This window comes from Hemicordylus capensis, chromosome 5, assembly GCF_027244095.1.
Source record: "Hemicordylus capensis ecotype Gifberg chromosome 5, rHemCap1.1.pri, whole genome shotgun sequence".
NCBI lineage: Eukaryota > Metazoa > Chordata > Lepidosauria > Squamata > Cordylidae > Hemicordylus > Hemicordylus capensis.
In genome coordinates, this window is record NC_069661.1 from 37,037,314 (window position 1) to 37,062,984 (window position 25,671).

The 25,671-nt window shown below is 42.2% G+C and overlaps 1 protein-coding gene across 13 annotated transcripts in view; it reads right to left on the reverse strand.

Moving 5' to 3' along the window:
• Window positions 1-25,671, reverse strand: part of COL25A1 (collagen type XXV alpha 1 chain) — a 487,930-nt gene that overhangs the window by 122,183 nt on the left and 340,076 nt on the right. For 12 of the 13 annotated variants that reach the window (XM_053253606.1, XM_053253596.1, XM_053253599.1 and 9 more), the window contains 5 exons: window positions 18,986-19,057; window positions 16,455-16,562; window positions 14,962-14,997; window positions 10,734-10,760; window positions 6,900-6,944 (listed from right to left, as the gene is read on the reverse strand). In XM_053253606.1, the coding sequence (XP_053109581.1) occupies window positions 6,900-6,944; window positions 10,734-10,760; window positions 14,962-14,997; window positions 16,455-16,562; window positions 18,986-19,057 (288 nt within the window). Of the gene's footprint in view, window positions 1-6,899; window positions 6,945-10,733; window positions 10,761-14,961; window positions 14,998-16,454; window positions 16,563-18,985; window positions 19,058-23,447; window positions 23,502-25,671 lie in introns of those variants that run through there. The other variant, XM_053253597.1, reaches the window with a different exon arrangement.

Below are 25,671 nucleotides of genomic sequence, written 5' to 3' on the forward strand. Positions count from 1 at the left end.
AGGACCCATCTGTCCTAAATGGAGGCCTTCCAAGCGTGAAATTAATGAGACAGGCGACCCCCTACATGCTGTGTGGTGGTGAATCAGGAGGCTTGAAGGAGTTTGTGCTGTTGTCCAAACTGCTGCTTGAGAGTGTTGTTCCTGGAGTTGAAACACGGCCTGTTCCTGGAGTTGAAACGCGGCGAGGGTGAGACTGTCTGGTGTCTCTGTCTCTGGGTCTGAAATCTGGGTGAAAAGGACGAAAGGACTGAAAAGGCTTGTGTGGGATATGCCACTTGTCCTTACGGGAAGAGGAAGGAAGGGCCTTCTTCTTATCCTTGGTTTCAACAAGGATCTCTTGCAGGGCCTCATCACTGAACAACTTTGAAGTGGTGAAAGGGACAGTCACCAGATTTGCCCCAAAGGGCAAAGGGTCCACCTGCCAATGTTTGAGCCACAAGGTTCATCTGGCTATGATGTTAGTTGCTATGGCATGGGCCATGAATCGAACAGAATCCAAGATAGCATCTGCAATGAATATTTGGGCTTTCTGGATCTTGAGGAGAATCTGCCTCTGTCTTGGTGGGTCTGGAAGTGGAGTCTGGAGGAGCTCATCTGACCAAAGAAGAGCTGCTCTGGATATGATGGAAGCAGCAGTTGAGGCTCTGATGCATATGAAGATGATGCCTGTGTTTTTTCTTACCTGGGACTCTAGCTTCTTCTCACTGGGATCCTTCAGGGAGGACTCACCATCTCTGTGTCAGTATCTGGCCACCTGGCAGGGAAGTTCACAGTATCAAACGGAGCTGCAGAAACAAGATACGGCTCGGACACAGTTCTTCTTTATCGGGCTTGGCTGCAAGCTGTCGACGTGAAAGTTGACAAACGTTGCTTTCCAGCAGTGAATAGAAAGCTGGTGACGTAATTTATAGTACAAGTCGAGAGCTCCCAGCTGGCAGGAATTCAGGGCTTATCAGCCCTCTGCAAGAGGCGTTTACTCCTCCTGATAGTTTCAAGCTGAGTTCTTCACCTTGTAATACGCCTCTGTTGTGGAGTCAGTGGAGGTTGCTTGCATAGCTCCTCTTCTGATTGGTCCGTCACGGTTTCTGCTGTCTCAGGTTGTTGTGCCTGCTCTGAATCATCTGCCTCAGCTGTTTCTTGGAAACTGACAGCCAGGTTCTGCCCCTCAGACACCCTGGCATCGGCTGAAAAGTTGATAGCTTCCCCTTCCTCCTCGCTGTCTGAGATCGAGGGCGTGACACTCTGTTCAGGATTACCCCAGAGGTCAGAGCAGCCACTGGGTCATTGACCAAGGGTGTTTGGAACAAGGCTGCTGCTGTAGGAACAAAACCCAATGGAGGCAGTCTTTTTTTGCAAGGAAGTTTCCTGCCACTCCTGTTTCACCACCTCAGAAAAGGTTTCAGGGAAAGGAAACAGAGGATCATTGGATGAAGAAGTGGGTAGCACCAAAGACTCTTTAGAAGAATCAGTGGTATCTTTTGGCATGTCTGACTGTAAGCCAAGGGTGTGAGGGGCCTTAAGCAGCAACTGGGAAAAGTCATCAGCTGGCAAGAGTTTGCGTGAGTGCGTAGAAGGCTCCACCAGCTGGCCTTCTGACCACTCTCCTCTTTCTTTTGAGTTTGGGTCATTCCCAGAGAAAATGGGGATGCTGCCTGGGTGGTTCTGAGGGCTGCGGGATTTGATGGACCCTATGGGGTCTACTGGCTGCCAGGGATGGGATCCGGGGAGTCATAATCAGTGATATCCGAAGATTGATTAGAAGCCCTCTTATGCTTACACCTTGACTGTTTCTTAGACTCTTTGACCCTTTTCTGTTTGCTAGACCTCTTATGCTTGTGACTCTTTTTTGTCTGTTTAGGAGCACTTTCAGAAGAGTAAAAGGAGGAAGAAGAAGAAGGAGCTGACTCAGAAGAGGCAAACTGCTACTCATCCCTATGCTTGCGCCATTTTTTAATCAGGCTGTTTGGGCTTGAACTGTTCCAGGGAGGAATGAAGAGCCTCCACGAACCAAGCCTGCCATGCTATGGGCATATCTTCAGGGAGGTTGGGGGGTGCCGAGTTGGTGGGGAGCAGGCAAGGGCCTCTAGGAAGGACAGGAAGACAGGGGTGCAGAGGACCAGACGGCCCTGGACTCACCGGTCCCTGGGGAGCTTGGTGCTGCTGCCCTCAGTGAGGGCTGGCAGGGTCAGAGGAGGAGTCTTTGGGACTCTGTTGCCCCCAGGAGTTGCAGGCAGCAGAGGTGGAAGAGGCTGCATAGGCAGCTCCGCTGTGTCCCCAGGCACTGTAGGCTGTGCTGGCTCAAAGTTGCTGTTGTTGCCGGCTAGCAGTGGAAGGAGTGCTTCAGAGGGAAGTGGAGCTGTCTTGCCCAGCTGCATTTCCTGCCCATTTGGACCTGTGGGGAGGGGCCTCTCCATCCCTGGGGAGGATTCCCTAGCCCAAGGGAATATCTGGCTCTTCATCATGCCTGGGGAGGACAAGGGGCAAAAATGCCTGTTGGTGCAAGTGACTAAGGCAGCTGAGTCATCTGCGGACCTCGCTGAAACTCCAGATGCGCCCTGCCCCCCTCCCCTGTATCTGGCGTGGACCTCATGGGTCACGGTGGGCCCGAGGCAGAGGAATGCATCAACGCAGAGTGAAGAAGTTGCTTACTGTGCTACGGTGCTTGCTTCTTGCCTTTGGGCATTAGTACGTGAATGATTTATTTATTTATTTATTTATTTAGCACATTTTTATACCGCCCTAACCCAAGGTCTCAGCCTACCATGATGCTGGTTTTTTGAGGCTCCATAAATTCATTACCATAAGATGTAGTTTTAGTCATTGGCTTAGATTGTTTTTCCATAAATGACTATACAAAGTCAAGAAGAATAGCTCTATTAATAGCTATGAACTACACTAGTGGAACATGGAAACTCATAGTTTGTGACTGAAGGGGCATGCTTGTTTAAAAAAAGGATGGGAATACTGATCTAGACTAACACATTGTATGGATCTCTGTCACCAAACTAAGGATATTCATGCTCTAAGCTCTTACTGACCACTAGTGCCAGCAGATATCTAGAGCACAAGTGGTAGACATTAGAGCCTGGCCCAGGAAGACATTCTAAGCAGCATTCTATTGTTGGTTTACTAACTAGGAATTGGATCCAATCCTGGTTAATAATCCCAATTAAATGCTGGTTAACTGCAGTGATTTAACTGGAAACATAGGAAGCTGCTTTATACTGAGTCAGACCATTGGTCCATCTAGCTCAGTATTTCCTACACTGACTGGCAGTGGCTCTCCAAGGTTTCAGGCAGGAGTCTCTCGCAGCCCTATCTGGAGATGCTAGGGATCTTCAGCATGCAAGGCAGATTCTAGTCATTGAGCTACAGCCCCATTTCCAGGATTGCCTGAAAGTCTGAGTCCTCATGACATGCTCTGTTGGAGTACACGGGGCTTGACAGACATGTTTAACTCTTTACTCGCAATTGTTTTGGTCATGAGAATGCAGCTAAAGTCAAGAAGGATAGCCCCATTAATATCTATGAACTATGCTGGTGAAAACAGAAACTCAATTTTCAGAGGAAAGGGCTGGGAACCAGAAAGGCTGGTGCAAATGTGCGAAGAGTTTCTGGCCTCATCCACACTAGCGTTGCATTAGCATAATGCTGTTGTGCTAACACAACAGTGTAGTGCAATGAGATTGTACAAAGAAAGAAACATCTGTTCCAGACTAGTTCTTGTGCTAGCAGAAGATGCTGACCATTTGCAAATACATTGCACAACAGTTTGCACAACGTTTTACACAACACATTAAGGCGCTTGACATGACTGCTGTGAAGCGCCTCAATGAAGTCTGTGGGGAGAATGGGCTTAGCTGCTCTCCCCACAGACGATCGGTGGCAGAGCCCTGGGCAACTGGACTGGCCGCCCACACGACTGCTGGCTCCGTCACGGAGCCGGTGGGGACTGCAGGGATCGGGGGCCACATGGCCCCCAAGAAGTCCCATGATGCCCCATGCGAGCATGGGGGGCATCCCAGAGAGACCCCTGAGCCCAGGAGGCTGCTTGTAGCATCCCAGCAGGGGGTCTGCTTGTGTGTCGCTGGGGACACACAAGCAACGAAATGAGGTTAAAGGAGCACTCGCTCTGTTAACCTCATTTAAGGGGAGAGTGTTTTAGGCGGGCTAGCCACCTTGGTAGCAATGGGCTCACCCGTGAGCCCGGTGGCTCCCACGATCCACGGAAAGCGGTCTAAGCTCCCTTAGCCCGCTTTCCATTGACCATGGGAATAGCCGTAGTGTGTAACACATTGTGCAATTTTTTTGCACAACATATTGTGCAACTTTCTATGTATCTTTATTTATTATCTATTTATCATATTTTTATACCACCTGATATGTAAATCTCTAGGTGGTGTACAAATCAGTTTCTATGTATCCCACTAACTGTAGAGTACCACAATTTTGCGCAGCTCTGCAAACTTCTTATGTGTGTGGAACTTCTCCCATTTCACTTGTACAGCACTAATCTGGATGTCAGCCTTTGTGAATACAGGTGAAACTCGGAAAATTAGAATATCGTGCAAAAGTCCATTAATTTCAGTAATGCAAATTAAAAGGTGAAACTGATATATGAGACAGACGCATTACATGCAAAGTGAGATAAGTCAAGCCTTAATTTGTTATAATTGTGATGATCATGGCGTACAGCTCATGAAAACCCCAAATCCACAACCCCAGAAAATTAGAATATTACATGGAACCGATAAGACAAGCATTGTAGAATAGAACAATATCGGACCTCTGAAAAGTATACAGTGTACTGTGCTTGATTGGCCAGCAAACTCGCCTGACCTGACCCCATAGAGAATCTATGGGGCATTGCCAAGAGAAGGATGAGAGACATGAGACCAAACAATGCAGAAGAGCTGAAGGCCGCTAATGAAGCATCCTGGTCTTCCATAATACCTCATCAGTGCCACAGGCTGATAGCATCCATGCCACGCCGCATTGAGGCAGTAATTGCTGCAAAAGGGGCCCAAACCAAGTACTGAATACATATGCATGCTTATACTTTTAGATAACCAGGATTGCCTGAATCCTAGGAAAAATCTATGATTGCCTGAAGTTTGCTTTCTTCATACTAAGGGCTTTTACATATGACCAGAAGGGTGTGGTTTGGGGCTGGGAAGGGCTCTTACCCTATTTAAGACAGAGGAGCAAAGCCTCCAGTCATTTCTGCAAGCCCCTCTCCCAGATGAGCACTGCAGTCACATTCTCCATTGCTGTAGCTGGGAGCTGGGTTGAGGGGGAGGGAAGCCTCTGAGCACTGGAGAAGCCTCCCCAGTGTACTCCATGCTGCCAGGCAGTGATGTAGTGGAAGGAGGATGCACAGGAATGGAGAGCTGGTACATCATAGAGAGTGCCTGCACTTCTGAATTTGCAGCTACATCACTGCTGCCAGGAGAAGGGAAACCTCCTGATGTCATCAGCTTCCCTCTGACTGGCCATGAGAGGGAAAGAGGCAGGGCAGGCCCAATTCAAACCAATTTGAGCAAGCAATCATACAGTGCAGAGCAGCACATTCACAGATCACAGCCCCTCTAGCCACAATGCTCTCTGACAAACACAATGGCTGACTGCTGGGACCTCCAAAACCTGGGGAGAATGGACACACAATCCATGACTTGAGATATAGAGGCTCCTATTCTTTACTAACCTGGGTTAAGATCAAGGGTTGGAAGCAGGGTTACCCAGATTTGGACTACCAGTGCCTGGAAAATTTGCAAGCATGCAATCCTGGGTTATCTACCTCTAACCCAAATTTAGATTATTGTGTGAAGAGGCTATGTTGAAAACCCCCCACTTTCTTGAATATTCGGGCTATTCCAGCTACAATATATTTTACACACACACACACACACACACACACACACACACACACACACACACACACACAGAGAGAGCACTACATCTAGATTATAAACTGGTCAAATATTTACTGTCACTAGTCAAGAAAAACATACAAGCAACTGCAAATTATAATACTACAGGCTGCACTTTAAAACAATTCAGCCACTCTTAATATTTTTAGCGTGACATTTTATTTATTTTGGTAATGACACTATTGCCTGCAATGTTATGCCCTCACATAAGCACAGTGACTCAATTATATTATGGCATTCCTCAGCTTTTTAAAAAAAGAGTTTTATATACACATTAATGTCCATGAGAACAACAGTCTCACAGTATTGTCTAGCAGTAGGCCAGACATATTATGTATAACCATCTCTGCCAACAGCCTTCAGCGCTGATTTGAAACACCCCTGCTGTTTTAGTAAGAGGTTCCTTTTACTGGCTGCCAGTCATGGTGAACTGTGACACAATTTGGTGACATAACTGAAAGACGTGAACTACTGAACACATTTCACTGGTGACCTCAGCCAAGATTATTTCTTTTTCCATTTAGTTTTGCTGTAGTCTCTAGCTCACTTCCTGCCAAATACAGTCGTATGCAGTTTTCCCCCCAGGATGAATTTTATTTTGTTCATATGTTTCTTATCTCACTAGATTCCTCTGTAATCTCTTTGTCATCAATAAAGGCAGACATCCCAGAGTGTCATTACAATTCTTAAGACCTTCTAATTTCAATTGGATTTATGTGCATGTGACAGTGAGCTGGAGTGTGGCCATTATTGTTTCATATTGCTTACTGATTTTAGCGCCACAATATTTATTCTTGGCATTTTCATATCTAAAATACTGACTGGCCAAGGCAAATGTTTGCTTTATTGCGTAAAATACCAACTTGACCCCACCCCCCAGTAGAAACATTGATAACTCAATTGGATTCGTACAAACAATATTTTGATTGCAACAAAAACACAGAGCAGAAAACTTTGTGTTGAACTCACCTGTTGACCATCCATTCCTGGAACACCAGGTGCACCAAGTAAGCCCTGCAGGGAACCACATACTTGGGTTTAGCAAGAAAGGCCAAGCATATCATGAAACATTGCATTGTAAATGTAGTGTTTTCATTTCAGAAATTCTTATAATTGTGGAACTTGATCCACCCACTGAGGTGTTGGAGGTGCCAGCCAAGCTAATATGCCACACTACTAAAATATTTGCTTATTTTTACTTATAAAAATATGTATATTTCTCGTAAAACAGTCAGAATGGTAAACAAACACAAAAATTTAAAACAATCAGAAACAAATTAAGAAACCTCCAACAAAATATGACATGTTATTTTCCAATTATTTTACTTTAAAATAGTACATATGATTCACTGCCACATTTTAAAGCCTAGAACTTTTGTGCTAGAACTTTTTTGAAACGTTAGAAGTTGAGATGCTCATGGTTTTCAACTTATTCTAAGATTGTCTAAATTTCCTAACACTGAGTTATCAATCCAGCAGATTCAATCAGCTGAATGCTATTTATATATATCTTGTGGATGAATGTGTGTGTGTGTGCGTGCACACAAATGCACACACACACTCACACTCACACATACACACGTGCTTCTATATCCACAGCAGTTTCTACTATAGACCACTGAAAATTAAAACTACCCATTTCATAATACATATTTTGAAAAATAACATCTAGCACTTGCAATTATATGAACAAAATTAGTATGATCCACCTCTACACACTTGTGAATCTTTAATGCCTTGGAGGAGGCCTGAATTGAAATAATTTCACTAATAATTGCCTAAATGTATCAGTATTTTAAAATGGCTTCAATTTCAGTCGCTTGAATCAACATTTTAAAAAGCTTAGGAATCAGATTTGGCACTGAAAGGGTTTTAGGGTTGTTGTTTTTTAAGCCTGTAGCATAATTTCAAAGTACAGCTGGATGTCTCACATTTGTGGAATAACTCGTGTGTTGGCCTTGATGCATTTTCAATGACAGCTTGAGATGGGAAGAAAACAGCCGTGCAGAATGCACCAGCACGCCAGTACATTTTGGAGAAAAAAATAAATCAAAACTCCCAATTTATCTTTCATTTCTAAACAATTCCTCAGATTGTACCAAATGTGACTCAACATCTGTTCAAAAGGCGTACTACTTATAGCCAAAAGAGAAACAGATGGAAAAGTGGTCAGAGAAAGAACACACTTCATCAGCCTGGGTTTGTTGCAAATGTGCTAGAAAGTCCTAGCAGCTGGAACTCTCTTCCACAAGACTAAAGGAAACACCATCTTGTGTTCTCTGTTTTATCTTCAGCTAGCAGGCTTTAGCCTACTGAAAGATAAGCATGGAGTATAAAAGTCATTGGGGAATGTGACTGTATGATAATTATGTTGCTGCTAGTCAAAAGGGATTATTGGAACCTAAGGTACCACTGGTAACTAGCTTCGTAAAGCCCTTTAGTAGTTATTGTGTCTCCTTCAGGATCCTTTTCAGGCAACTAACTATTCCAGTTTAATCTTGAAATAGATATTATGCTGATTAAAAGACAGACTGAATCTCTCTTCAGATATTCCCCCAAAGGGATACTATGCTCACATTCAGAGTCCCGAAAGCATACCGGTAAACCCTGCCCTAGCACTAATGCACTGAGAAGCCTCACACCACCATGCTCTAAACATGAAAAAAGTTTGTCTGAAGAGCCAAATGCCTTAGGTATGAAGGAGCTTGTTTCTGTAATCGATCCCAGGCTTCCGATCATGGAAACAAGCTCCATTACATTTATGGCACTTGCATCCTCAAACACTGTAAGCGTGGAGACTGATGGCATAAGGCCGCAGTACATCAGCATGAGGGCAGGACTTCTGGGTGCTCTCTCGGGACACTGTGAAAGTTAGGGGTGTGCACGTATCGTTTGGTGCAGTTTAATCCAAATTCAAACCAAATTCGGACCGAATCACAGGTATGAGAACAAGTTCAGTCGAACAAATTGGCTGGGCTGGTCAGTTTGACGAACCAGCTCAAACTGGTTTGAAGCGGTTCACGATCGAATCACTCTAACTGGCCCGGTTTACGGTGGTTCAGTTAGTGATAAAACCGGTTCTGCACATGCCTAGTGCAAGTACAGTGTCCCCTTTTAGGAACATCTAAAGAGAGCTTGAATCTTTTCATATTCTGTGTCTCTCTCACACATTTTGTGAAGAACATTGTCAAAACAAAAAGACTTCTCCAGCATTATCCATGAAATGCTATCATAAAAGGAAAACACAGCCAGAATCCTCAGTAGATCAAGGGCTTCTAAATTAGAAACCCTAAATTAATATCTTAGCCATGTTGGGGTGAAGCTTCCCAAGAACCACAAAGGCACTGATGCAGATTTGGTGGTATATTCTGAATTAGTGCTGTTGTTGCTGGAGATAAGGCTATGAATACCAACAATGAATGAGAGTATCTGTGAATATTTTGACACTTTCTTGCTGTTCTGTACATATAATACTGTATTTACCTGAATCAAAGACAACTTTGAGTTTAAGATGACCCCCTTAAAAAAAGTTAAGTACTGGTTATACTTGCATTTACTCAAAAGGAACAGGACTCTGAATTTAAGACAATCTCTTGATTTCTAAAATTAAAAAGCATGGAAATAAACCTTGGATTCAGGTAAATACAGTACAAGAAGAAATACTTGTAGGAAACTAAATTTAAAGTGTGGGATTTCATGTTTAAATGTATAGCTGTTTCTCATACACCACGTGACTGTCTTCTAGCTTTCTTCCAGGATTAAGTATGTCAAAATACAAAAATTAAGCATGTTTACAAAATGGGATTTCCAGCAATCTGTTTCCCTTGCCTGTTGATAGAGTTCTAAAGTGGCAATAAGTAGACGAGAGCAGTCTGCACTCCACCAATGGACACACTGATCGCCAAATGCAAATATTCATTGCAATTTCACATATCAGTATTCTTTTATTTTGTAAGGATGATGGCTTTTGAAAAGAAAGCTTTGCCTATGACTTGGAAAGTTGGAAGATGAATGTCTTTCCCATATGTGATGCAACTAATGTTTCTTTCTCAGCTGCCTTCAGTTTCTTCTGAATACTGTGTTTAACAACAATAACATATTAGTTTTAAAAACTTTTTTATCTCCCCACCAACGTTTTGATGATGGTGTGTTGCTTAATCACTGGTGAATAACCATTTAAACCATTTTTATTGTTGGTATTACAATAATGGTCTAACGCTGTAGTTCATAAATCGTGGGTTCACTCTATCAAGCTTTAGCCATCAACCCTGATGAGTGTAAGTAATATTGGAAGCATTCACAGGAAGTAAGTGCTCAGGTTTCTATAGAAATAGGAAGACACTAGCCAGCCACCAAACACCGTTTATCAGCAACACCTAGAATCCTTTGTTTCTCTTGGTCTTTTTTTTTTTTTTTGGTCATATGGCAGCGATCTACTTGGATAAGAATGATGTCCTCCATTTGAAACTCTAGCCGCACTTCCCACAATGTTTTAAGTTTGGTTTCATCATTCTACCAGTATTCAAGTAAGAAAATTATAGTAACCTTTTAACCTGCAAGTTTAGCAGATGGATTGAAAACAGTCTTGCTTGGCACTGCTTGAGTTCCCTATAATGGAGTGGGAAGGGTGTAATTTAGGAATCTTACATCTCACATTATGTGGCTGTATTTTGGGAAAACAGAGCTCACAGACTAAACTAACTGTTTCAATGTGGTATACAGTAGCTAATTCCCTTCATTCCTACAGCTTGCAATTTGGCACTAGAAAGTAGGATCACTTTCACAGCATTGTTTATACTATACCTTTTGTCCTGGAGGCCCCTGAGGTCCCTGAAAAGGGAGAACAATTCAATTAGCATCATAATGCAGCCAATTTAAGTTTAAACGACCAATTAAAAATGCCTCATTGTGCACACTTTTCTATATGAGGCCAAAATAAGCTGATGTTTTGCACATCAAGGAAAAGTGAAACTGTCTGATAGAAACCCACAGTGGGTACTTTTCTCTTGTCTTTAGTGTTAAGAGGCTACACAATTTTGATTCCATCCATGTTACTCTTCCACATTCAGCCCCACCTCTGCTTCTTCTAGCAAATCTGTCACTTGTTGAAGAGCATTTCTTCTCCTAATTCTTGGTAAAACCCAGTTTGTGTTTTCCATATTATATATTCGACTAATGACAAAATTTGGCAACATTTTCATAATACAAAATAGCATACTGAGATTCAAACTGTTTGGTTTTTTTTTTTAAAGAGCTCAGTTCAGGAATCATCAATGGGATTACTCTATCCCAGGAAGTAAAACTGCTTGCTGTATCAGCTGCTCTTTTTGAACACAGAAACATGTGCATAAATGCACCAGAATGAGATGGTATATTGGACTGTCCCCTATTATTAAAAAAAACTCCAAGAAGAAAACTAGCACTTTTCTAGAAATCTAGGCCAGAACCTTTCTCCCTGATGTGCTAGTTTTCTATTTTCAGGGTATTTTATACATGGCAATAGGACATTCAAAAGTGGTACTTCCCACCTACAAGTCTGAAGTGAGAGAAGGTTCCCATATCTTCAGTATTTCCTAGTAAAGGTAAAGTGTGCTATCAAGTCAATTTCAACTCCTGGTGCCCACAGAGCCCTGTGCTTTTCTTTGGTAGAATACAGGAGAGAGAACTTCAAACGAAATGCAGTAATCACAGTTATTAGAAGATGCACAGCAGGGAAATGCTTGACTAACAAGCAGAAGGCTACCGGTTTGAATCCTCACTGGTATGTTTCCCAGACTATGGGAAACACCTATATCGGGCAGCAGCAATATAGGAAGATGCTGAAAGGCATCATCTCACACTGCACAGGAGATGATAATGTTAAACCCCTCCTGTATTCTACCAAAGAAAACCACCTGGCTCTGTGGTTGCCAGGAGTCGACACCTACTCGATGGTACAACTTTAATTAACTTCTCCATACCTTGAAAATATCTGGTTTATGGAAGCTTCTATTCTTTAATGTGTTTTATCCACCCTGTTTGTTTGTTTGTTCGATTTATATACTGCCCTTCCAAAAATGGCTCAGGCTGTTATAAAATGGCTGTTATACCCACAATGAGCAACTTAGACAATACTGCAACTGGTTCATCCTAATGACATGCAGAAGGAGTGCGGGTACACACAGCTTCCCCCACATCGGTCACACTGTTCCACCATCATCTAATTGTGCCAGCTGGTGTTTGGTTGAGAGACAGTTTGCTCAAATAGGAACATGGGAAGCGACCATATACTGAGTCAGACCATTGGTCTATCTAGCTCAGTATTGGCTACACTGACTGGAAGATGTTTCTCCAAGACTCAGGCAGGAGTCTTCTCAGCCCTACCTGGAGAAGCCAGGGGTTGAACCTGGGACCTTCTGTACACAAAGAAGATGCTCTACCACTGAGCTATGGGCCCAGGGGCGTAACTACTATTAGGCAAGGGGAGGCGGCTGCCTGAGGGCCCCCACGCCTTGAGGGGCCCCCCAGAGGCAAGTCACATGACTATATATTGTGGGGTGTGTGTGTGTGTGTGTGTGTGTATCAGCGAGGGGCCCATTTTAAAATTTTGTCTCTGGGCCCATTCCAGACTTGTTACGCCCCTGTATGGGCCCATCACCTTAATGAATGGACCAGTCAGTACTCAGTATAATCTGAACCAGGCCAACACAAGTGATTAAAGTTTGGGAAAGAATACACTTTTACAACCTTTTTGATTGCAGGAAAATGGTTATACATGGATTAGGAGTAGGGAGAAGGTAGGATTTTTCACCCATGCATGATTTTTGCTAAAATGGGCATTCTCATGCACATGAGCAATTGTTGCTTATGGAATTTAAAGTTTCAATGAATGAGCTAAAAGGAGCTTTAAATGTGAGTTCCCAGCAACATCAAGCTAGCCCCTGTTGATGAGGAATAATTTTACTTTGACTTAACAGTTTACTAGATTGTTTACTCTTTCTTTCTTTCTTTTTTGCTGAGCTCTTGTGTTATTTGATTCATCCACTATATCACCTTTTTTATAGCAAAGTGGCTGCCTCCAGCATTTGTGCTGGGATATGCCAATTGTAATTAAAACCTCCCTCAAAAATACATTTCACAATTTATTCATACTGACAAGTGCTCCTTACCCTGTGAACTTCCACCTCATTGAGTTCAGCCAAACAGCAGCCCTTCTCCTTTGAGGGATTTATCCCATGGCAGTGGGTATAGGGGAGGCTTGGCACTCCGAGCCATGTGGAGCCTTTGCAGATGAGCTTCTCATGATCTATGTCTGACTTTCTCTCCTATTCCAGCTTTCATCAGGCTCCCAGAGAGAACAATGGAATTATAGCTATTAATATACCAGATCAGAGAACTGGATAGCTAAATGGCTGAATGTACCTTACTTGTTTTTTCATCCTTGCTCCATGAATATTCTGCACTTTTGAGCAAGGGACATGGAAAACGTCTATCATGTAAAAGGAATACAAGAGAAGACTATATACAGAATTTGTTGTTATATTTATGTTCCATGACAGGTTTGGTTATTCTGGTGCTGTATTTCACCATGTTTCTGCCAAGGTGAAAGGCTGTAAGAAATACAGCTAAGCTTCCTATCAATGTCAGACCTGCAATGTCCAAACTGCAAGGGTATAACGTGTGAATGACCACCCTTTTAATTTTTCAGTAAACCTAACAGATTTACCAACAGCTACATCTTGTTGGTAAGGGGAGAGCTGGTCTTGTGGTAGCAAGCATGAATTGTCCCCTTTACTAAGCAGGGTCTACCCTAGTTGCATGGGAGACTACATGTGAGCACTGTAAGATATTTCCCTTAGGGGAAGGGGCAACTCTGGGAAGAGCATCTGAGGTTCCAAATTTCTTCCCTGACATCTCCAAGATAGGGTTGAGAGAGATTCCTGTCTGCTGCAACCTTGGAGAAGCGGCTGTCAGTATGGGTAGATACTACTGAGCTAGATGGACCAATGGTCTGACTCGGTACTGTTGGAGATGAACTTCCAGTGCATCGACCTTTTGCACCAACTGTCCTAATTACCACTAGGGGCATTGGGAGTAGAGACAGTGAGTAAGGGTCTCCCTATCTGTCCCTACACTATGACCCCTGAACTGACTCTGCAGCACTTCCTGTCCTGAGTCACAATCCTTCCTTTCCTCCTAGAGAGCAGATGGAAACATCTCTCTCTCTCCTTACCTATCCACTATGTAGTCCTTTAGATTAGATATAGGTCTTTCCTATCTAAGTGTATTTAACCAATAAATGTTTAGTGTTTAGTCATACAAGGATCTCCATGTGTTTTCTCTAAATAGCTGCAATATCCAAATCATCCTCTGCTACCTATTCTGTAACTGGAGTGTGTGCTCATTCCTTAGTGCTCTGCTGTTTTACCTATTGTGGGTAAAAATCAACAACCTCTAACAGGTACATGGCCACTATGTTTTATGGTCTTACAGTCCTGACCAAATAGCAGAACAGATCTTTAACAAACAATAATCGGGGGGAAATATAATGCAAATATAAATAACAGTCCCAAGTACAAATGTGAAGCTCTACACACACAACTTGTACTGGACTAAGCAAGAGAATCTGCATTACAATTCTGAAGATAAATTCTGTATTATTTATTTATGATATTTTTATCCTGCCTTCCCTCCAAGGGACTCAAGGTGGCCATATGCAATATATTTCTAAAGCATTGCTTTTCTAACCATAAGTGTACATTATATGATAGTCTAAATAAAATAAAAGCTTTCCAAACTGTTGGAGAGTCTGCAAGCTCCATGTTTCCCTTCTGTTTGTTGGCTATAGAAGACAATTTTTAAACTTTTTATTAAGTATACAGGAACAGAAAGCTCTGTCGCCTTCCTCATTGATTTTGACAATTGATTCCGCCTGTAACTCTCATGGGCCACACAAGTGGAACTTCGTATATCTTGCAGCATAAGAAGATGAATGGGAAAATTAAAATGTAAGACTTCTTGTCTCTGTTTGCTTGAAGAAATAAGTACCTACCAGCAAGCCTTGTTCACCCGGCTTTCCTGGTTCTCCCTTAAAAACAAAATGTCATCAGCATTAGTATAATTATTTACATTCACTCCTTGTCTTAGTAGACTTTGGAATTCACTAGTGCAGGATGTGGAGATGGTCACTAGATTATTTTGCTTTAAAAGATGCTTCTGGAGGCATCTGGCTGGCCTCTATGGGATGCTAGATGACATGGAACTGCTCCGATCCAACAGGATTCTTATATTCTTACATTTCAAATGACCTTTTATTATATTTCAGTGAAATATGTTCTGAGAAATATGTGACTGTTTGAAGATCACCTGTTATATATTTCTATATTTTTATTGTATTAACATTGGTGGCCACTGATGCCCATGGACATGGGACTGGGATGCAAGTGCTGCACATTTGGCAGTGTTGAAATAAGACATGCATTGTAATGGGTCAATCTTAAGGATCAAGTTCCTAATCCTCTGGTTGTCACAGGAAAAACAGACAAACTCTCCATTAAGTAGTAGACCATAGTGCATACTCAGTAAAAGTGGTGTGTGTATGTTTCTAAAGACTTGAAGTTTCTGTTGTTCACACAGTTGAAGTCAGTTTTGTTTATTTCATGAGGAACTTTATGGCTAAGTCCTTCCAGCCAGCCTTGAAGATCAAAAGAAAACTAGCTTCCAACCCCTGCCGCCCCTCCAGCGCTTTTCTGCACTTTCGTACAGAACATTAGGGAGCAGCATCTCTGCTTTCCTTTTTGTTCAGCTACTAATGATGTTCGCTATTTTGTTTCTCTGTGCTATAGCACAATTTTACTTTTAAACAAACAGATTAAGAAGTACATCAAATGGCTTGCAAGCACGTATGGGGCATTACAAAGTGCTGGATTTCAGTCCAGTTGTGGTCCTCTAGAAAAATGCATGCCCATTTTGAAAATAGACCAAGTGAAGCCTATTTTCTTTTGCAGGCAATTGTAACCTTTCTAGGCATCTTACCCCATTAAGCCCCAGTAAGACAATATGCTAGGCCATTTTAAGAAAACAAGATAAAAATTGTAACATCTAATAGAATTATGTTTTGCATATTGTATTGTCCAACATATTTTCATATTTTGATATAACAGTGTTAAGTATCTTTGGCAAAGTAGAAATAAAAACAAAGAAATGCACATTTTAAAATGCGATTAAAACCAGGGGCTCTACAAAAAAAGCAGTGTGGTGTGTTTTTTTTGCCATGACTGCAAAGCAATTGTTCAGAATTTTCAAATGTGAATGTCAAATAATTATCCAAAACCTTTGGCAAAGGAAAATCTGTGCTGAAGACAGAAGGCCAGGAGTCTTTTCTTTAATTACTCATGATGTAGTTTTCTTTAATTACTCATGATGCCTTATGCATTCCTAATATGCATTCTTTTTTACATTGATAACATCAGATAATTAATGTTTCCCAACTAAGCAAATCCTTTCTAAGGCTATGATGCTAATAAATGCTGATGGCTGACTCACCGGTACACCAGGCATTCCTCGGGGGCCATCTTTGCCAGTATCTCCAGGAGGACCCCTTGGACCTGGAGGCCCAGGAGGCCCAGGGGGTCCAGCTTGTCCTTGGTCACCCTGAACATCAGTCAATAAAATTAGCATTAATAGACAGCTTTCAGATCTAATCTTAGCAGGCAGTTCTCAGTTGCACAAAACTCCACCCTCCCCCGCAGTATTCAGAGAATGAGTCCAATGGGCCAAAACAGCTCAAAAATATTTGTGAAATGTTTATTGATCCAGCTATGTTTATCACAGATCAAGATGTTTGGTGTAGTCAATCACTTGCATGGTGGGGGGAGGGGATGGATTGCTTCCATTGCCAAATTATTTGCATTGCTGTTGGATTCTCAGATGGTGACAGTGTCGAAGATCATCATGAAGCTAGACTAGTGTGCTGGCTGTAGCTGCTGCTATCAGCTGGCCTCAGTTATCCATGCTTTTAAAATTTCCTGTTTTGATTTATCTTTATATTTTTATTTTTATTTCACATATTTATATACCACCCAAAACTTATGTCTCTGGGTGGTTTACAATAAAACAATACAAATTAAAACAAAATTAAAACATTAAGACATTAAAGTAATTTAAAATTTAGCACAGTGTTAAAAACTGCAATGCGCTTTACAAAGGGCTGCCTTTGAAGATGCTTTGGAAGCTAAACATGTCAGCCATCTTGACCAGGGCTGTGCCTGAGTGATTTCATCCAATTATAGGATTCAGCCCATGAAAACAGGCTCATGAAACGAGCCCATGAAAGCACCAGAAAGCTAATAAATCCAGGATAGAATTGTGCATATGTTTCACAATCTAATATGAAGTATTATTATTTCTTGTTTACACAGTCAGACAGGTGTTATTGACTGGTTTGTTTTATCCAGACATCGAGTCCTTGCCAAGGACCTGGGATGGCTGAATTTTATTATCAATGTTGTTGCTGTTGTTATAGATATCGTTGCAAAATATAGGCTGTTCCCAGTAAAGCTGCTTTTTGTAATTGGCTGATGGTGATTTCTGTTGTTGTTTTTGTTGTTATTATTATTATTATTACATTTATATCCCGCTCTTCCTCCAAGGAGCCCAGAGCGGTATACTACATACTTGAGTTTCTCTTTCACAACAACCCTGTGAAGTAGGTTAGGCTGAGAGAGAAGTGACTGGCCCAGAGTCACCCAGCTAGTTTCATGGCTGAATGGGGATTTTTAACTCGGGTCTCCCTGGTCCTAGTCCAGCACTCTAATCACTACACCACGCTGGTAATATGCCCCTTTGTACCCTGGTTAACATCCTGACTAATGAAGCGTGTGTGTGTAATGAGTGGCTTCGGGGACACAATGGAGTTCAAGTGGAATTTTCCCGAGTTCCTTTATATATACACTGTTGCATCCCTACTTTGCCCACACTCTGGAAGAGAGGAAGCATAGAAACATAAGGATAGCCTTGCTGGTTCAAGTCCAGCATCCTCTTTCCCACAGTGGCCCAACAGATGCCTCTGGGAAACCCACAAGCAGGAGATGAAGGCATGCCCTCTCTTCTGCTGTTGCTCCCCTGTAACTGGTATTCAGAGGCATCCTGCCTCTGAGCCTGAAGATAACCTATAGCCATCAGGCCTAGTAGCCATTGATAGGCATGTCCTCCATGAATTTGTCTAAACACACGTGTGTCAACAACATGTTTCTTCTCTTCCAGAGTGCTTCCACAGTGTGGGCAGAGCTGGGATATTTTGCCCACTTGTGCAACAGTGTACATGTAGAAGGACTGGGAAGTTGCACGCGGGTCCATCACATCTCCCCAGTTCTTCATTACAATGTACTTTGTTAGGATGTCAGCCACTGACACCAGCTACTGTGATCTCAGCTTGTGTAACCTGATTTCTGCTCCAGAAGAACACACAGAAATGTTTAACACAAACTTGCAAAATCCCACCAGTGCATTTCTGCAGTAATTTTTTTCCAACGTGGTTGTCATGTTCACATTGAAGGCTGAGTGATTAGACTTATGTGGAGGTTGTAAAACCTTTATGACAGCTTACAAGAGTGGTTCATGAGACCTAACCAGCAAGCACCTACTGTGTTCTAAGCGGGCATTGAAATATATCTGCCTTGCTGAAAAGCTGCACAGTACTTTCTATGTTATAAATTAACAGCAATAATATTTAATCTTTTTTAGCAGCCATTTTATAGCAACACTTGAGAAACAACATTTACAGCTTCAATATATCAATTTTGCAATAATTTAATCGTGTTGGGTAATGAACCATTAAATCACATTCACTCCAAAATTTCTAAAATTTGCCCAGTTTCCAGTAAAAGGTTATTGTTAAACAGTTGATAAAATTAATTATGAGGCTTATAGTGGAGATCCATGCAGTTTCTTCTTGCTTTTTCTAAAAACAAAAATCAGTTTCATTAACAACTAATGTTGCTCAGACGTATTTACAATTCAGTAATCAGCTGCAAGCAAGAGCATGGCAAAAGGTGCAGAGAGAGATTAAGCACTACCTTAATGAGGCGGCGTTTAATGAGCTGCTGATCAGCAGAGAGAAACCCATGATTGATTTTAGGAAACACCATCTGATCAGGCAGGTGAGGTCAAAAGTTGAAGTTCAGAGATGAAAGAGTTGAAGAATAGACATCAGAAGGCCCCAAGAAAGAAATAGAAATATATACATTAGCATTGCAATAGCTAGTATAATAACCAACTGGTGCTTGTGTCTGTCCAAAGAATCTATGCCTTGTTTAAAAGGAATTACCACATAGGCCTATTGGAGATAGAATCTTCACTACATTGTCACCTTATGAAATTGAAGGTAACACGAGTTTAAACGGCTTTTGGAGCTGGGACTTTTAATGTCTTCATTATCCTGAAGATCTACAGTGAACAATTTGCATCCTCTATTCTGCTTCATGAGCAAAGATTCCAGAGACAAAGCACCAGTTCAGCTTGTAGCCAGACTCCCCAAACAGCATATTGTGCCATGAAAACCGGTTCCATTGAAGTAGCATTCTGAGTTAGCCACTTCAGAGATAGCTTTCATTATTTCTGCTTATTTCTTGAATCATTCAAATGTATGTCCATCTCCCTATATTCAGAATAATTTCATTGATGCTAGTAAAATGCAACAGCACTGAAGCAGGGAGTAACTGAGACAAGAATTGGGCCCATCATATATAGAAAGGACCAACCAGCTTCTGATAACCATTCATGGCACTCTTATGCTGATACAGAAAGACTGGCTCGCTGGTACATGTCAGCCACAAACCTTGACGGTGAGGATCTGATTACTGTGTAGAGCAGCAACTGTGGGGAAGCCTGGCAGACCCTAGAGACACACATGGTATCGAAATGACACGACACACAACGTCACATAGAATGACAACTCAAGAACAGACATGAAATTTAGTAGGTCCTTATCTCTATTCTCATGTTTGTTGATGGCATGTCAGAGGTGTAATTTTATTTTGTTCAAAGATGGTGGGCTCCCAAAAAGATAAGTCCACTCAGAAATAGCACACATATTTTTATAGACAGCAACTATGAATATTTATTAGCTTTAGTTGATTAGTCAACACGATAGGAAGCCACCTTCCTTTACAACATGTTATGTCTACAGATCTACATGGACAATACATCTCTAACTCTAGGACACTCACAGCAGATCCTTTTTGTATTATTATGGTATTCTAAAGTTTACTGTTTAGCATGCAACACAAAGTACACACAATGACAGTAGATACAGACAGTAATACTGAACATTTGGCTATTTGGCTGGACAGTTCACAAAAGGTTCAGATCAATATTGACTCAACGGCAGCTGGTGAGGTGAAACCACTACTAGCCACTGTAAAGCAGTTAAGGAGAGGAGAAAACATTCCGGCCTTATCTTTAAGTGCTAGGAGCAGGCAGAGTTGGAGGTGCCGCAGGACATGGTTGCTGAGTTGACAGTTGCCCCTGATGAAGTTGTAGCTGTGCTGAAGCCAACTGTTCAATCAGCAACCTTACAACGTTCATGATGCTGGCTGCAACAATCCCCTGCTCCCATCACAGTCTTCTGGTGCCTGAGGAAATCTTGCACACTACCCACCAAGATGCCACTGCATTTAGTACACACGTATATGCCTATATTTCTATGAGAAGGGTAAAGCTCTCACGTTCTTCAAAGGCTGACTGATGAATATTAATGCCCATACACATTCAAAAAATATTATCAAATGTGAGAGGAAAATGTTGGATCTAACTTCTTAAATCTTTCTAGCATTTTACAGGAGGACTGAAGAAGGGAGGCGAGTACTCAGCAGACCTCTAAGCAGAGCAAAATGTCCTCTATATAGCATAGTTGAAAATGTACTTCAAGGAGTCTTCAGAAAAGAGCCCCTGATATTACTGTTACCTCGCCAGAGGATTCCTTTTTCTTCTTCTTTGCTCAGTGTAACTATAAGCACCTATTTGTCCTCTTGTCAACAGCACAATAATAAAAAATTCCAGAAGGGTGATGGCCACCAGCTTGGATGGCTTTAAAGGGGGCTTAGACAGATCCATGGTGGACAGGTCTATCAATGGCTACTGCTGTGGGCCATCTCCTGCCTCAGAGGCACAATGCCTGTCAATACCAGTTGCAGGGGAGCAACAGCAGAGGGCATGCGTATACCTCTTGCCTGTGGGCTCCCGAGAGGCATCTGGTGGGCCACTGCATGAAACAGGATGCTGGACTAGATGGACCTTGTGCCTGATCCAGCAGGGCTGTCCTTATGTTCTTATAAGGGTTCATTTCTTCTTTGAGGTGCATTTCAGTCATGACGGCTTGTTCACATGAACGCTGGCAGGGCAGGAGGAGAACTCAGCCTGAGAGCTCGGCAGACTCATGATTTCTGGTTGCATGTTTGCAAAAATCAGGGTAGGAGGCAGGGAAAATGACTGTGTGCAAGGCAGCAGCTTTGCAGGATGAGCACCCCTACCCAGGCTCTGTCCCCAACCAGGGGCGTAACTACTATTAGGCAAGGGGAGGCAGCTGCCTGGGGGCCCCCATGCCTCAAGGGCCCCCCCCGAGGCAAGTGTGTGTGTATGTGTGTGTATCAGCGAGGGGCCCATTTTAAAATTTTGTCTCTGGGCCCACTCCAGCCTTGTTACGCCCCTGTCCCCAACATTTGACCAAAGTAGGAGGAAAAGCTATCCTACCCAGCTGCCACCTAGCACATGATCATTTCTCCTGCCTCCTACCCTGATGTTTGCAAGCACACAACCCAAAACTGGGAGCATCCCTGGCTCACCTACCCTGCCATGGGGTTGTGTGAAGAAGCCTATTATTTAAAAGTGTGGCCTGATTCTCCTTTAATATAAGTTACAGTAGCTCTTCTAGAACTCCAACTACTACACCTCCTCACCTATTTCAGTTTAATGAGAAGGGAATTAAAAATCAAAGGCAATGTTATTTGCTTGGTTATTTCTTTCTTATACAATTGCTCTGCATCTGTAATTTGAAACACGTGTGTGTGTGTGTGTGTGTGAGCACACACACACACACACACACACACACACACACACACACACTACTACTGTCAGACACAAACCCATAATATAGATATAGATATAGATAATAAAACAGATAACGTCAGATGTTTCAGCTTCCTCCTTTCTCAGCAAACCACACAGTTGTTGATTTAAATGAACACTGCAAGTCAAGGTGGCAGGGTTTTTGTTTTTTTTAATGTTAAAGGTGGTAGAACTCTCAGCTGAATGGCACATGCAAAAGAATTAAACACATACATACACTGGGGCTATTCACATAACTATGTGGACGGGCAGGCAGGGGGAAAGGCAGGGTTCAACCTACCTTTCCCCAAATTATCACTCTTTCTCCCTTCGGCGTGCAAACTGTGTGCCCACATGACCAGCACAGCCAAGAGCAGAACAGATCAACAGAGGCTGGGACTTGTTTTCCAGGCTTCCGGACATTCCACAAGGCACTGCATGATCAGTGCAGTGCCTTGGGGGATTCCCCCATCAGACGGGTGCTCTAGGTGCCCATCTCTGTGTCTTTTCATAGAGCCCGAGGAGACACAGGAGCCTGGCTGCCGGTTTAAGGGAGTGCTCGCTCCCTTAACCTTGACTAACAGCCGGGCTTGGGAGCGGGGTTAGGCTTGCTGGGAGCGCCGGGATCCATGGTGCCTCACACAAGCATCCTAGCCAAGACTCGGCTGCCCTAGCCTGGACTAGGCTGCTCATGAGAACAGCCTCACTAAGTAGTATTTTCAAGATTGAGGCCATGGGGTGTTAGGGGATTAAATCTATAGATACAGAAGTTCTCTCTTTCTTCTAATATCCCTGGTTTAGAAGATTACTCTACAGGAAATATTTCCAGCTCAGAAAGGTTGTGGCCATTGGAATTAAAATGACTTGCAGCAGGTTGCTGGAACTTTCTTTGTTGCAATTGCTGACTTGTGATTTCCAAATCATCCCTCCCCCCCTCAACTGGATGTACTGAATGTTATTTCCAGGGTGCTTGAATTTCATAACATATATTATGTTTTTGGATTTGCAAGTAATGCTCTGCTTGATTTAAAAAAAAAAGTTTTTACCAGTTATTCTGCTTTTGAAGGTGAGCATTTCCTAACATAAGTGCAGATGATAACAACTGGATTCACAAGATGTGTTCCTGGACTGATGATGGGTGACTTTATTTTAGCTCTCACAAGTAATTCTATCACCCTCAGCATTCTTTAAAACATTGTAATTGCTTGCTATTACAGAGGAAGGTGGGAGATTAAACATCTGAGTTAAAAAGCTTCTAAATGGCTTCTGGGGTATGTGTGTGTGTGTGTGTGTGTGTTCCTTTACCAAACTAAGATAATCATGGAAAAATGTTGAGTAGTGTTTTGTTTTGTTTTTAAAACACTGATGTTTGGAATTTGCATTTTTTGGCAGAAAATATTTTCTATTTCAACTTTTTTTCATAAAGTAACAAACCAAGGGTTTTCCATCTGTGATTCATTCTTCTTCTTCTGCATGTGGTAAATTTCTTTTCTAAATGATAACTCTTACTGAACAGAAACAAAAATCAGATTACAAGAACTTAAATCAGAACAGCGTTGATCCAAGCTGCATTCCCTGCCTGGACTGGAGTTGAGGGAGGAAGCTCCTCCCTCTCTCCTTGCGTGATTGGCTGTGTGGGCTGTCCTTCAAGCAAGAAGGAAGCCTGCACAGCCAGCTCCCCCTCGTCTCAGCAGCCTTGCTGACTACAGGGAGGTCACTCTCCATTTTGCCCAAATATGGACAGGACAGAGGGGGCGGGGGAGCAGAACGTGGAGTGGGGAATCCACTTTACATGCGAATGCAGCTATTGTCTAAACCAGTCCATATGCCAATATGATCATGCTATATGACATCAGTGTTAATGTTAAGAAAGTATAATTTCAAACAGGAATGTGGTGCAGAACCTGCAGCTGATCAGTGTTGCTAAGAGCTCACAATGGAGTGCTCCTCAGGGTATCTGAATATTGGCCCTCTACTCTAGCACATTTGTATCTCTTGTTCACTGACGCTTATCAGTGAATAGAGAGAAGGATTTCTTGGCAGTGCTGCTACAGCTCTGGAATGCTTTCCCGAAAGAGATCCGCCAAGTTGAGTCCCTGCCCTCATTCAACCAGGTTGTGAAAATAAATGTTGTCCTTTCTTGGACCGTTTAGCTGGTTTTGTTTTTTTAGCCTGCAGCTTTAATTCTGATTTGGCTTTTACCATTTGTGTTTCAGCATGTTTAACTGAATAGCTTAATCATGAATGTGTGTGTTTACTTGCGGGGGGTGTGTGTAAAAAAAAGAAAAATTGAGATATTGTGCCTGAAAGGTGAGATAAAATCTATAAACTAAATACATAAAAGCTGGGTGTACAAGTGGGTGAAAAATACCCTCAAAGGCATGTGTTATCCTCCAAAGTTCTAGAGTGCTGGGTCTTATGCTGTTCAACATCTTCATTAATTATTTGCATGAAGAAGTTCCATTATCCAAAATTATCAATTTGTGGATGATGCAGAACTTTAGAGGACAAACTTTTTTAAAAAAGCAGAAGCACCTCTTTGGAATATATACATAAAACCAAACTATATATTTTCAGCATAGTATAGTACAGTATAGTATAGTATACTATACAGTATACAGTATAGTATACTATAGTTACTATTCACTGTATTTATTCACTGCTAACAGTGTGAGTGAAAATAGGTTGTTGGGTATCCATTCTTTTGAGTTTTTTATTTTTGCATTCCTTAGGAAATATTTCCCTTTTTCCAAAATATGTCAGATTATTCTTTGTGTTTGCAGTGTAATAATACAGACCCCCTCTGTATTAAAATGAAAGTTCTGTTTTGAGTGAATGCACATTTGGGAGGAAGAATGCTTTCTGAACTTATCATACTCTGTGGTGTATTATTGTTTTAGTTTGGCTGCTGATGGAGAAAGCAGCAGTTGCAATAAAAGGGATTATATAAAGAAGCTCCTGCTGCGAGATTTAGCACGGTACAGGGAATGATACAGGACACTCTATTTCCCAGAGCAGGTACAATAATGAGCACCCGGTCTGAGAGATTAATTAGAGTTTGAGGTGGCTGTAGGGTGGGGAGGCCATCATGTAATGTGTCAGGAGTGCTCTGGCCTACAGCCTGAGTGATCTGATGTGAAATAGCAGCAGCTGGCTATAAATGCATGAAGTTCAAGTAAACAGCAGGTAGTAATTCTTATACTGTTTGCTAGGTAAGCTTGTGCAGCAAGAAAGATCAGGAAAGAAAGCAATGTTGCTTCTACTGTAAGGGGCAAAATAGATTCGAAATACTGTTTTCAAGTAAAAGCAGGCAGGCCAATCAAAGATAGTACAATATTACCTGAACCGACCCTATATGATGATGTCATTAAAGGCAAATAAACTTTAGTTGGAATGAGAATAATGCCTAGTAAGGAAATATTGCCCTCAGTCTTAGATTTGTTCAGTTATGTCATCATGGTCAGATCTGATTAGCTATGTGACAATATTTCTGTTACTAGGAAAGCGAAGGGCTATTTTCAAACAAATAGATGGCACCTAAGCTGCAGCTGAACAGGAGCACAAACCAGTGGGAAAAAAGCTGCAAGCCACTGGGGAGAAAAAGGTATACTTTGCAGGGGAAAGGGGGAGGAAGTTTGCTCTGGGAACATTTCTGTAC